At 40.6% G+C, this 13087-nt stretch overlaps 1 protein-coding gene across 5 annotated transcripts in view; it reads left to right on the top strand.

Moving 5' to 3' along the window:
• Positions 1-13087, top strand: part of PPM1B (protein phosphatase, Mg2+/Mn2+ dependent 1B) — a 75696-nt gene that overhangs the window by 32866 nt on the left and 29743 nt on the right. For all 5 annotated transcript variants that reach the window (XM_068158861.1, XM_068158860.1, XM_068158863.1 and 2 more), the window contains 2 exons: positions 9880-10743; positions 12574-12691. In XM_068158861.1, the coding sequence (XP_068014962.1) occupies positions 9898-10743; positions 12574-12691 (964 nt within the window). In that variant the 5' untranslated portion in view covers positions 9880-9897. The remainder of the gene's footprint in view (positions 1-9879; positions 10744-12573; positions 12692-13087) is intronic.

Here is a 13087-nt window from a genome sequence, read left to right on the forward strand (position 1 = left end):
CATGGGGCTGTGCTCAGATTAAGGAAGACAAAATGAAGCTGGAATTTGGTGAAAGCAATGCTTGGAGGTGCTGGTGATTATTGCTTTGGTTTTGTAGGTTATGTGGGATATGGTAACTTTTCTGTACATATTCCACCCAAGTTTCTTGAATTCACAGTCCCCATAACTGAGTTATTTAAGTGATTTGAGTTCTACAGTGGTTTGTCATCTGTACCTGAATTTCCCATCTTCTGTTGCTGTATTAGGGTTGAATATAGTTTTTGGAGCTAGGCAAGTTTTTACCTTTCCTGCAGGCAGTGGCAGAAGCAGTTTCAAAGAAGCAGTTTCAGATCACAGCAGGGAAGGAGGAAGAAGGCTGAAGTTCTGAGCTAGGAAACACACCGCTACAGCACCTTTAGAAAGGGAAAGACAATGTCCAGATACCCCCTTTCCCTCTGACCCAGAGATCTGGGATCAGCAGTCAATGTGGGTTGCTTTAGTGCCTGATATAAGACAACAAAGCTGGTAGCTCAAGCTGCCAGCCCGCACAAGCGGAAGTTGTGGCGGCAGCTGTGCCTGTAGTGGCAGTGAGCCCAGCAGTGCCTGTACAGGTGGCAGCCCCTGTGCAAGCAGCAGCAGCAGTGATGCCATCAACTCCACTGGCAGTGGCCATTACTGATGCTAAAGAGGCACAGAGATTTCTGTCTATGGGGCCAGAATGGAAGCAAGTCCGGCAGTGTAGGTGGGGTCCCAAAGTGTGCCTGGTAGCGCAGTAGTGTTAGGCTGTGTCTTTGAAATTTTTCACAGATCTTGAAGCAGAAAAGTAGTAAAATGTAAATAAATCACTATTGGGTGTAAAAAGTAAAATAAAGATAATTCTAAACAATATCATTGGGGAGATAAGGAACTTAAACTGCTTGTACCAAAACAATTCTCTCTTCTTTTCTTGCTTCTTCACTCTGGAGAGATAATAACTTGCTTCTGCTTGACCTTGGCTGCATTGTTTTGATTAAGTCTAACAGCAACTTTCTCTGCTCCTTTCTCTCTTCTTTTGTACAAGGGGGTGGGGAGCACAAAAGAAGTTAGTAGCTTCCCGTGGTCTTTCACCAGGGTGGTCCTTGTGCTGTTTATCAATTGTAAATATTGTAAATATTGTAAACATTGTTTGTACATATTCATTGCATTCCATTGTAGATTGTAGTTTTGCCTGTAAATACAGCTTTCATTTGCTTCCAACTGGGCTGGTCTAGCAACATTAATGCTGGGGGGAAAATTCAACCCACCACATGAGGTTTCTGTGACAGCAGCTTCTGCTTCTGCTGAATCAGCTGCAAATTTCCAAGCAGCACCACTGTCTGCTGTTGCAGACAGCAGTTGGTTGCTGCTGTGGGAACTGATCCTTCTTGTCCAACTCCAATCCCACCTCCATGTGAAGCAAAGTCAAAAACGAACAAACCAGTCTTGGATGACCCCCCTCTATGATGAGATTACTCCTTCCTCTTCTAAATGGATACAAGATACAGCTGTCAGGAGCAGGTGTCCTCCTAGAAGGCCAGTTCATACTAGGCCAATCCAAAATAGACAGCAGCAATCATGTGGGAGTCTTTGGATAACTCTGTGTGACCGATTTGATGAAAACATGAATAAGTGGGATGGTATGCCCACTTCTGTTCTCTTCAGGAGAGTACAAGAGCTGCAGAGTGGCAGAACCAGAGATAAAAGTACCAGAAGTGTACCTGCCACTACCTCAATTTCCAAGAACAACTCCAATTGCTCCAGCAGTGGTTCTGACACTAACACTAAGTACTGTGTCAACTGTCTGTGTAAATGCAATGTGCATAATTTGGGGTGCCCTGCCTTCTGCCAGGGATAGGACAGGGATGATGGAGATAACGGAATCTGTAGGGATGTATTCATTCAGTGGTCTGACACTTAAAAATTTCAGAAGTAGAGGGCCTTGGTTGACACAGGAGCTCAGTGCACCATAATACCATCAAATTATCAAGGGACAGAGTCTACAACTATTCGAGGAATCAATGTTGGGTCTCAAGAGTTGACTAAGTTGCAGATTGACATAAGTTTAGCTGGGAAAGAAACATGACCAGATGCACCTTGCATTTTGGGAATTGATCTTCTGAGAGAAGGGCATTTCAAAGACCCTAAGGGTTATATTTGGCTTTTGGAATAGCAGCTGTAGAAATTGATGGAGAGAAAATAAGGTTGTGTATTAGACCTGAACTTTCAGATGAATCTGTAGCTGTGGAACAACATGAGATAGAGGATGTGAAACTGCCAGTTGCTTCTCAAACTGTGCATCACAGGCAATACAGAACCAACCAAGACTTTTTGGTGCCCATTCATAACTTGATTCATCAATTAGAAGGTCAGAACGTCATCAGCAAGACACATTCACCTTCCAACAGTCCAATCTGGCCTGTGCGAAAGCCAAATGGAGACTGGCATCTGACAGTTGACTTCTGCACCCTGAATGAGGTGACTCCACCCATGAGTGCGGCTGTACCAAACATGCTGGAACTCCAGTATGAGCTGGAATCCAAGGAGGCCAAATGGTTATGCTACCATAGACATTGCTAATGCTTGCTTCTCTCTTCCCATAGCAGAGGAATGCAGGCCTCAGTTTGCCTTCACCTGAAGAGGGGTCCTGTATACATTCAGTTGTTTACCCCGGAGGTTCAACAATTAGTCATGCAGTGATTCATAATGCATTGGAGAAAGGTGGAGCTCCAGAACACATTCAGTTCATCAATGATATCATCGTCTGGGGTAAAACTGCTGAAGAAATTTTTGGGAAAGGTAACAAAATCATTGACATTCTCTTGAAAGCTCTTTTCCTATTAAGTGAGACAAGGTGAAAGGACCTGCCAGAGAGATCCTATTTCTGGGACTGCAGTGGCAGGATGGTTGCCATCACATCCCATTGGATGTGATAAAATCTCTACCATGGCAAATCCTGTGAATAAGAAGGAAACTCTATCTTTCATGGGTACAGTGGGATACAGTCCTGGATACAGTCAGATTGTGAAACCTCTTTATGATGTGACTTGAAAGAGAAACATTTTGAGTAGGGTTCTGAGCAACAAGCAGTCTTTGACAAGATAAAGCAAGTAGTAGTCCATGCAATGGGTTTGGGACCTGCCTGAACTAGTCTGGACATGAAGAACATTCTACATATGGCTACAAGTGAGAATGGTCCAACCTGGTGCTTATGGCAGAGAGCTCCCAGTGAGACACGTGGACATACACTTGGTTTCTGGAGTCATGGCTACAAAGGCTCAGAGGCAAACTGTACTCCAACAGAGAAAGAGATACTAGCTGCTTATGAAGGAGTAAAAGCTGCTTCTGAAGTAACTGGGACTGAGTCACAACTTATTTTAGCTCCCAGATTACCAGTTTTGAATTGGATATTCAAAGGTAAAGGTTCTTCACCACATCATGCAACAGATGCCACGTGGTCTAAGTGGATGGCTCTGAGAGCTCAAATGGGAAGTCTTGAAACACCTGGTCTTGTGGAAAGTGATCACAAATTGGTCAGAAGGCACTGACTGTACAAAACCTCCAGAGAAGAGAGTGCTGAGGAAGCTCCTCCTCTACAGTGATCTTTCTGATGATGCAAAGAAACCTGGTTTGTTCACAGATAATTCCTGTCGTCTGGTTGGAAACAAGCATAGATGGAGCTGCTATTAAGTAGGCTAAGCTAATCAATCCCTTGTGGTATGGTGAGCGATGGTTAATTGTAAGTATGGTGAAGTGTGGCAGATTGATTATGTCACTCCACCTCCTTCTGGAACTGGTAAACAATATGTGCTGACTATGGTAGACGCAAGCGCTGGATGGTTAGAAATATATCCTGTACCTGATGCTACTGCACGTAACACCGTTCTTGGTCTGTAAAGACAAATTGTTGTGGAGACACAGTACTCCAGAGAGAATTAAACCAGACAATGGAACTAGTTTCAAAAACAATCTCAAAAAAACTGGGCTGTTCTGTTTCCATGAAGGCACTAGGAGCAATAATCTGTTTGCTTTGCCCAGTGTTGTTGTACTTAATGAACCAGCCTGGGTATTTATGTATCTTGGGTATCACCTTTTGTATAGTTACTCTGAAATTCAGATAAACTGTTTGCAGGTAACAAAAGAGATTGCATTTCCTAGACTTAATAGTGTTTGGAGATCTTGATGAAGAGAAGTTGTTACCTGGCAAACCAAGATGAGTGACATTAAGTCACTGACTACAGCAGTTTTTCTTGGCGAGAGTGACACTGCATTTGTTGGTTTTGATGAAGTCCTAGCTGTGGTGCCAATGTGAAGTAGGGGCTGCTGGCTACCAGAAATACTGACAAGCATAGAATGTGCATAGTGAACTAGAAAGAGCACTGCATTTTGATAACTTTTTTTAAGCTTTCATTTGGCCACAAAAACTATGTGAAGTCAATTTCTGTAAGATGTAAGCCGCACAATAAAAGGCTCAGTGACTAAAAGTGCATCAACCGCGGCACTGATGGCTTTCTACTATATGTTGTGATTAACAAAGCTAGATTCAGTCCGCTTTCAAGGCCATTGTGAAGTTCATCTTGAATATCTGAGATGTGGTCTCTATCTTTGTACCTACCAAACTGCATTCCAGATAAAAATAGGAAGTGGCAGCAGAGGTGCGTACAACTTGTCCATGAAAGACAGATAGTTGCTGTAAAAGGTAGGCTTGAACATTGGCAGTTTCTTAGCGGCATCTTAGTTGCAAGAATGTGGACTATGAAAACGAACCTCTGAAAAAACCACAACCATATATGTTTTCCTGATGTTAACAACACAGTTTAAAATGTTACAGCTCTTAACCTCACTTCTGTTGCTTCTTTCTGTGTTTGCCCCACTGGCTTCCCCGTTGAAGATTACAGCCCCTGTGGACCTGCTGTCTAACATGCTGGCTTCTAAACCCGCTGCAAAGGACAAAGTTTCAGAATACACAAGTTAACTTTGCACGTCGTTATTGAGGCAGTTCAAAGAGTAAAGGCAAAATCATCTCTACTGGCAGTTCTGAAGCAAAAAAAGGGCATGGCAGAGATCCTCCCCACTGTTGTAGCAGCAGAGAAGCAAAAGTTTGGTTCAAAGTTACAGCTGTAGCTCCAAGGCGCATGTTCTATCTGGTAGTGGGGAGAATTTGCAAATTTGATACTTCTGGTTTAAAAGCCTTTTGAGGTTTTTTCATGTCATCACTGCAGGAGAAGTTTTTGATTAGTAGGCACTCTATGGAAGGTTTATGTTGATACTTAATTTCTTTGTGTCAGTATTTTTGGTCAGCTGAGATCCTTTGTAATGGTGACTCCCATGGCCACATCTTACTTAAAAACAAACAAAACCCTCAAAACAAGTAAACCTTGTAGTGAGTAGCCAGGGATGATAATCACTGTCCTTTTATGTAGTTTAAGTGAAAGTAAAATATTCAGATCTACTGCTTAGATTCCAGTAATTGCTGTTTGACTTTGCCAGTACTTCTAGCTGTGGAGCTACAGTAGTTGTGAATACCAAACTTCAAGCAGAGCTTTTGCTTAAAAATTCAGTAACTGTGTGTCTATTGTAAATTTATGTAGTGTCAGCATTTTTAAAAGAGGTAAATGAAAATCTGGGATCAAAAATAAAGATCTTTAAAACTGGCTTCAGTCATCATTTACTATACATATAGTGTAAACAGTGTAATACAAGTTTGGTGACAGCATAATGGTTGAATATTGTAAGATAAGTAAAAGATTACATACAATATTTTGTCACTCTTGTGGAAATTGAAGGTTTCAGGGAATGGTTATGAACATCAGAACTATGGTGTGAGTGAACATGGAGTGTGTGTATGCACACTCTATATGGAATGCAAGAGGGAGACAGAGGAAAGAAAATTTTAGTTCTTTTACTTCTTAAAACAAAAAAAAAAAAACAAAACAAAAAAAAAAAAACAAAAAAAAAAAAACAAAAAAAAAAAAAAAAAAAAAAAGGAAAAACCAAAACAGTATATCAGTATATTTCTTCCTGCACTTTAAGTAGGCTTTGAAATTGTTTGTCCCAGATATTTTGATTATTACAGAAGTCTTTAATGTCTAGTGTAGCATTTTCTCTTTTGAAATGTGCTTGCTTTTTTTTTTTTTTTCATAGTAGCAACCCATGTTTTGTACCAGGAAACTCTGCACTGACTTGATACAAATTACTTGCCTGTTGAGCAAATCCTTTTGAGGAAGAAACATTTTATAATATACTTTTATAGTCTAAGCCAAAAATATTAATGTTGGACTGTTCTCATTATATGAAAAGATACATTATTGTCTTTGGGACTGGTTGCCATCAAGGTATTAGTCTAGTTCTGCTATTCTCTTCTGAAGCTGACATGTGAGCTAAAAATTATTTTATAGCATTAATAGTAACTTTGATTATGGATTTTAGACCTTTATAATCCAATTACATTTTGGCTGCCTTCATGATGACCAGCAAGTAAATATTTCTGCCTGTTAAAAGGAAATCTACATAGAAAGGGGTATGCTTTCATTTTAAAGTAGGTGCCTGTTTCCTCTCATGATGTCATCATGGATATCTGTAGAGTGAGAGCTGTTTGGTTTTCTCCCAAGATCTACTTATAAAATTGCAATGAGGTTGGTAGTTTACTTTTTAAACAGAAATTCAAACGTTTGCATGGTCCTAATTTTGAGAGCCTCTGTTATACAGCTGATCTAATAAGAAAGTCTTTGCAGTGTGCTGTGGGGAAAAGGATACTATACACAAATTCTTTGTGCATGTCAGTGAACATGGCTTCATCTGTGTCTTAATTCTATGCCTCAGGTGGGTAGATATCTTTGATTTTCCTGAGCCTGAATAATTGCTTATTTTCCCCTGTGTATGGAAGAAAGATCTCGTGTAGGATTTGTCAGGTAGGAAACTTCAGAGATGAAAATGTTTGAACTTAAGAGTGTGTCATGACATCAGAGTTGATAGCAGAAGCAATATAGGTACATAGAGACAACTAGTTTATGCAAGTGTAGAGTTCACTAATAAGTGAGAAACAGTCAAAAATTATGGTTGTATCTCCTAGCCTAACTGAAGGGGGTAATTGCACAGTTTTAGTGTAATACTGTCCATGTAAAACCTCCATTTCTACCTGGCTGTTTAAGAAATCATCTGTAACAGATCTTTCTAAACATGGAGTTCCATGTCAGAACTGATAATTTGAAGACCTGTAATTAGAATATAGCATAGTACTCAGACATAGGAGCTATTTAAATTCTGACATCCATCAGTTGATTTGACTTGGCCAGGTGCTTTTTCTCTGCCTTTTTTTTTTTTTAAGAGTACATCAAGTTATGTGGTTTTCAGTCTCTGCTTCTTTTTCATGTCAGTAGCCTCTGAATCCAAGGCCATGGAGCCTGAATTAAGACAGTGAAGCTAGACTAAAAAGTAAAGCAGATATGGAGTTGCTGCAGCATTTGGAGAATTTTATTAAAATTTGTGTTAAGAGTGGGAGACAGTTGAAAAGTGAAGTAACTGGTAAGCAAGCTGTAGGGGTCTGCAGTGATCATTGGTGCTTCATGTTTGGTCACTGTAGCAGTGGGAGGGGTATTGTGAAGTTTGGTGTGTCTTGAGGAAAGTCCTAAAGTTCAATCCTAAAAAGAGAGATGGGATTCACAATCTAAGTGTAATCTTCCTCCTTGCATTGTATTCTTTGTTTTTACCTCTCATGTCAAAGCAAACCATGTGTGCTGAAAGTGTTTTTTAGCTGAAGGAAATGGCAGAAGTAAGGGTTTATTAGCCTCTCTTTCTGACCTGATAACAAATTCTTAAACCAAAACTGCACTGTTGTGACTCTGTAGGCTTGGTGGGATTGGATGTGGCACTTGAAGCCGTGGTTTAGTAGTCACGAGGCCTTGGGTTACAGGTTGGACTTGATGATCTTTAAGGTCTTTTCCAACCTTCTATGATTCTACTGTCAGACTTGGTGATTTACTGCTCAGGATCAGTCACAGCAGAATTCTCTCAAATTCTTTTTGGATGAAGGCTGCTATAATTTTCATATCCACTAAAGAGTTTCCTAAAGCAGTGATTTTTAGCATAGGGAGAGGTGGTGGTATGTGTTTCTGAAGTTCTCAGGAGAGTATATACTGCTGACTTCTCAAAGTGCAAGGCAGTTTATCAAGTATGTGTAGAGCCACTGAGTCTGCTACAAGAGAGTATGGTGGGTTGACCCTCTTTGGACACCACATGACAACCAAGCTGCTCTATGACTTCCCCCTTATAATATGTATAATAAAAGGCTTATGGATTGGGACAAGGACAGGGAGGTGACCATTCAGCTATGACCATCACAGGCAAAACTGGCATGGGAAGACGGGGAATGGAGGCTGCAGTCAGTTCATCCATGTTGTTTCTGCCACTGCTTCTTCCTCAGAGGGGAGGACTCCTCACCCTCTTTTCTTGCTTCAGCGTGAGGTCCCTTTCATGGGAGACAGTCTTCCATGAACTTTCCCATGTGGGTTTTTTCCTGTGGTTTTCCTCATCTGCTGCAGTGTGTCCCACTTCCATAGGGTGCAGCCCTTCAAGAATAGACTGTTCCGGTGTAGGTCCCTCCATGATGTTACACATCCTGCCTGCAAACCTGCTCTGATGTGGCTTCTCTCCACTGGTCCACAGGTTCTTCCAGGAGCTTGCTCCAGTGTGGGCTTCTCCTGGAATGACAGCCTCCTTTGGGCATCCTCCTGCTCTGGGTGTGAGGCCTTCCACAGGCTGCAGTTGGATATCTGCTCCACCATTGATATCCAAGATTTGCAGGTGGTCAGCCTGCCTTCGCCATGGTCTCAACCCCCCAGACTGCAGGGGAATCACTGCTCTGCTCTGGTGCCTGATGCACCTTCTTCACTGACCTTGGGGTCTGCAGAATTACCCTCAGATGTTTTTGCTCCTCTCTCCAGCTGCAATTGCTGTTGTACACAATAGTCTGAGATGTTATCACAGAGGTGCAACCACTGTTTCTGACAGGCTTTGCCTTGGCCAGTGGTGGGTTTGACTTGCAGGCATCTGTCTTTGTCTCTATCAGACACGAGGAGAGCTTCTGGCAGTTTCTCACAGAAGCCCCCCTGCCAGGCAAACTGAATACGAAGAGGAGCTGAAGTCCTCTAAATCTCCAACATTAATTACTTAAGCTTGCTCATTGGAGGTTGTTCTTTCTTGTTTTGAAAGTAGGTCTTGAAATATTGAAGAATCTTCTAATTTTCTGTGGGAGTATTTTCTTCCTTTAGAAGATACCTCTTGTAACTGGATGTGTTTTAAAATCAAGGTCATTGTAGCTTTGAACTTAAAATCACGTGTAAGTTTATAAATGTCTTTGGTAACGGTAAAAAATGGATGTTGTTGTACAAAGGACTAAGTATAATTTATTGAGTGAAAAGTTTTCTTGAACTAAAGTGGGGTTTGCCTCCTTGCTTCCTTTGGCAGATGAGCTGCATTCCCCTATTGTCATTTTTCCCATGCTCTATAAGAATTCAGAAGTGGCACAGCATGTGGAAAGCTAGTGTGACCGTTCGTATTTGTGAAGTAGTAGTTTTTCTTCATGCCACAACTGAAGTGTAAAGAGAAGTGACGCAGTAGTTATTTTTCCAGTGTGAATTAGTTTCTGCCCTCATATGGAGAGCCTTGAATTTTGCTGAAGTAGCTTTTTAAAGGCATAACAGCTCACCAAAGAAAAGGGGGGGAGCCGGCGAATTCATGTTAGTTATTGTTTCATGCTGTTACAGTTGACTTCTTCACACACGCATGCTTTATCATTTGCTTTATAAAGAGGAAAGATAGGAAAGGGATAACAGTCTCTATGGAGTAGTGATTTCATAAATAAGACTTTTCTTCTCTGTTTTTCAGGTTCACTATCACATAAACATGGGTGCATTTTTGGATAAACCAAAAACTGAAAAGCATAATGCTCATGGTTCAGGGAACGGCTTGCGTTACGGCCTCAGCAGTATGCAGGGATGGAGAGTGGAAATGGAAGATGCTCACACGGCTGTTGTAGGTATTCCCCACGGCTTAGAGGACTGGTCCTTTTTTGCTGTCTACGATGGCCACGCAGGATCTCGTGTTGCAAATTATTGCTCCACGCACTTGTTAGAACACATCACTAACAATGAAGACTTTAGGGCGACAGAAAAACCTGGATCTGCTCTTGAACCTTCAGTGGAAAATGTCAAGAGTGGAATCAGAACTGGCTTTTTGAAAATTGATGAGTATATGCGCAATTTCTCAGACCTCAGAAACGGAATGGACAGAAGTGGCTCAACAGCAGTGGGAGTTATGATTTCACCTGAGCATGTATACTTTATCAATTGTGGTGATTCACGTGCTGTTCTCTATAGGAATGGACAAGTCTGTTTTTCAACACAGGATCACAAGCCTTGCAACCCAAGGGAGAAAGAGCGAATCCAGAATGCAGGAGGCAGTGTAATGATTCAGCGTGTTAATGGTTCATTGGCAGTTTCTCGAGCTCTGGGGGACTATGACTACAAATGTGTTGATGGTAAAGGCCCTACAGAACAGCTTGTTTCTCCAGAGCCTGAGGTTTGTGAAATTTTAAGGGCAGAAGAAGATGAGTTTATTATCTTGGCTTGTGATGGAATCTGGGATGTAATGAGCAATGAAGAGCTCTGTGAATTTGTTAAGTCTAGACTTGAAGTTTCAGATGACCTGGAAAAAGTATGCAATTGGGTAGTGGACACTTGTTTACATAAGGTATGTAACTGTTTTCCACAAGCAGCTATTCTAAAATGATGTTCTATTAAGATGGATACAGTGTTAATAGCAGTTCCTGGCTTCTTCCTTCTCTTCTCCCTCTTCTTTCCCTCAAACTTCTGTCCCCATCTGACTGTACATGTGCTTTTCAGCAATGGAAGCTTCATCCTTTGTGCCTGGAAAGGTGTCAGCAATTGCAAAAATAAAAGTTTATTATTATTTTCTTAGATAGCATTTCCATATACTTCCAGCTCTAAACTTCCAAATTTTTGGAATCAATAAATTCTGTGCAAGGTAAGGTATTTTGGTTAGTATTTTCTGTTGATTCAACTTGGGCATAAAAGCAGTGTTTGCACAAGCATCTCTTCAAGGTCTGTCATCTGACAGACAGCTAGCTCATTGTGGCTTAGATGGAGAAGCACTTGTCAAATTTAGACTTTGTTCAGAACAACTACAGAACAATCTACGGATGTTTTGTAGGTACACTATTTCCAGCATGCCCTGGGAATAGCAACTCCTATTAGTCCAAACAGTTCATTCTTTAGGCCAAATATGCAGTTTTAAGGGAAATACTAAAATTCAGAATTCTAAAGGGTAATTGGTTTGGTTTGGTTTTTTCTTCCAGAAATAGGTTTCTGTTACAGCTTACACCATATATTCTATGATTGGTTTAAATACTGTGGCTTTTCTGACCAGCACTTGAGCCAGCCTTGTTAAAGGATGGTTACCTGAGTATGCTTTCAGTAAAATTGAACCTCTTTATAAAACAAAAATCAGATCCTGGATTCCTGCAGTTTGTAACAATATTAGAATGCTGTCCTCTGTCTTCAGGATGTGAATTGTACCACGTTATGAACTGCTGTAGAAGACAGGTGTCCCCATATGCTTGGTGTGAAAGGGAATGTAGAGTAACTCCTGAGTACTTTGGAAGGAATTTATTATATTGTCAATTTCTTACTTAATTTCCTCAGGAGGAGAGTTGTGATAGGTGACAAGAACTATATTCAGCAGGTTAGGTTTATGCAGGAATAGTGTGCAGTGACTGGTGGCACAAAAAATTTCACCCCTGGCAAAGGCTGAGATCTTGATTTCAAACCCGGAGCTTATGATTCTGGTGGATCTGCTTGTAAGAGACTTGGACACTGTATTTTTAAATTTGGCTGTGAATTGTTTTGAAAATTAAACATAAGCAGGAAAGTTGTATCAGAGCTTAGTAGTAGAGAACTAGCCTTAAAACTAGTATCTGAGAAAGCTGATGGCTGACATTGCTGAGCACACGTGGTAATCTAAGGTAGTCTTGGCCATACTAATTGAATTAATCTTTTGTACTGCTTTCTTCAAAGTGCCCTGTGTGACACAGGTAGATTCTGATAAACAGACTTGTAATGTAATGTCTTGTGTGAATGCTATCAAGCTGAAACAGATTAGTAGCTGGAGCTAGCTGTTCTAGTAGTCTTGGGTAAGATGCATTTTCTTTTACAACATGAGGCTTGGTTTTTTACTTGAGCTTAAGGTAACATTAAATGTCTGTCTAATTTCTGACCTGCTTTCTAGATAAAATTTTTATACAGCTGACTCTTAAGTCAGTCCATTAAATACTTGAAATTTTAAGATTGAGAATGTATGATAGAATGAGTGAAATTAATTTTACCAAGTAGTTTAAATGGGGAACTATAAGGATCTTAATCAAAACCCTGTTTTATTGCAAGGTTTCTTTCTTCCCAGGTATATCCATAGCACTGTACTTGAAGCATGTAAATCTGTAACTAGAATAGAGAAATGAACAGTAAGACTGAAGATTCTAACTCTTCTTTTTTCTTTGTTGTATAGGGGAGTCGTGATAATATGAGTATTGTACTAGTTTGTTTTTCAAATGCTCCTAAGGTCTCAGATGAGGCAGTGAAAAAAGATGCTGAGTTGGATAAGTATTTGGAATCAAGGGTTGAAGGTAAGAAATCTGTTTTGTTCACAAAAAATGCTGCCATGACATTCTTGAGCATGAAAGCAGAACTTTGAAAGCCATCATGCTGCTATGTTGGATCAAGTGTTTTTGTCTCAGGAAAAAAGTTTTGAGTTATCTGGTCAGTTTATTCTGGTATTCTGAAAGTGTTTTCTTAATGTGAGTGCAACCATGATTGCATTTTGACCTGTAGAATATTCTATCGGCTAAGTAAATTGTGACAGAGTAGAATAGTACTAACCAGGTTGGAAAAGACCTTCGAGATCATCAAGTCCAACCTATCACCCAACACCATCTAATCAACTAAACCATGGCACCAAGTGCCTCATCCAGTCTCTTCTTAAACATCTCCAGTGATGGTGACTCCACCACCTCCCTGGGCAG

This window comes from Melanerpes formicivorus, unplaced genomic scaffold (assembly GCF_026170545.1).
Source record: "Melanerpes formicivorus ecotype bairdi unplaced genomic scaffold, bMelFor1.0.p_v2 SCAF_43, whole genome shotgun sequence".
NCBI lineage: Eukaryota > Metazoa > Chordata > Aves > Piciformes > Picidae > Melanerpes > Melanerpes formicivorus.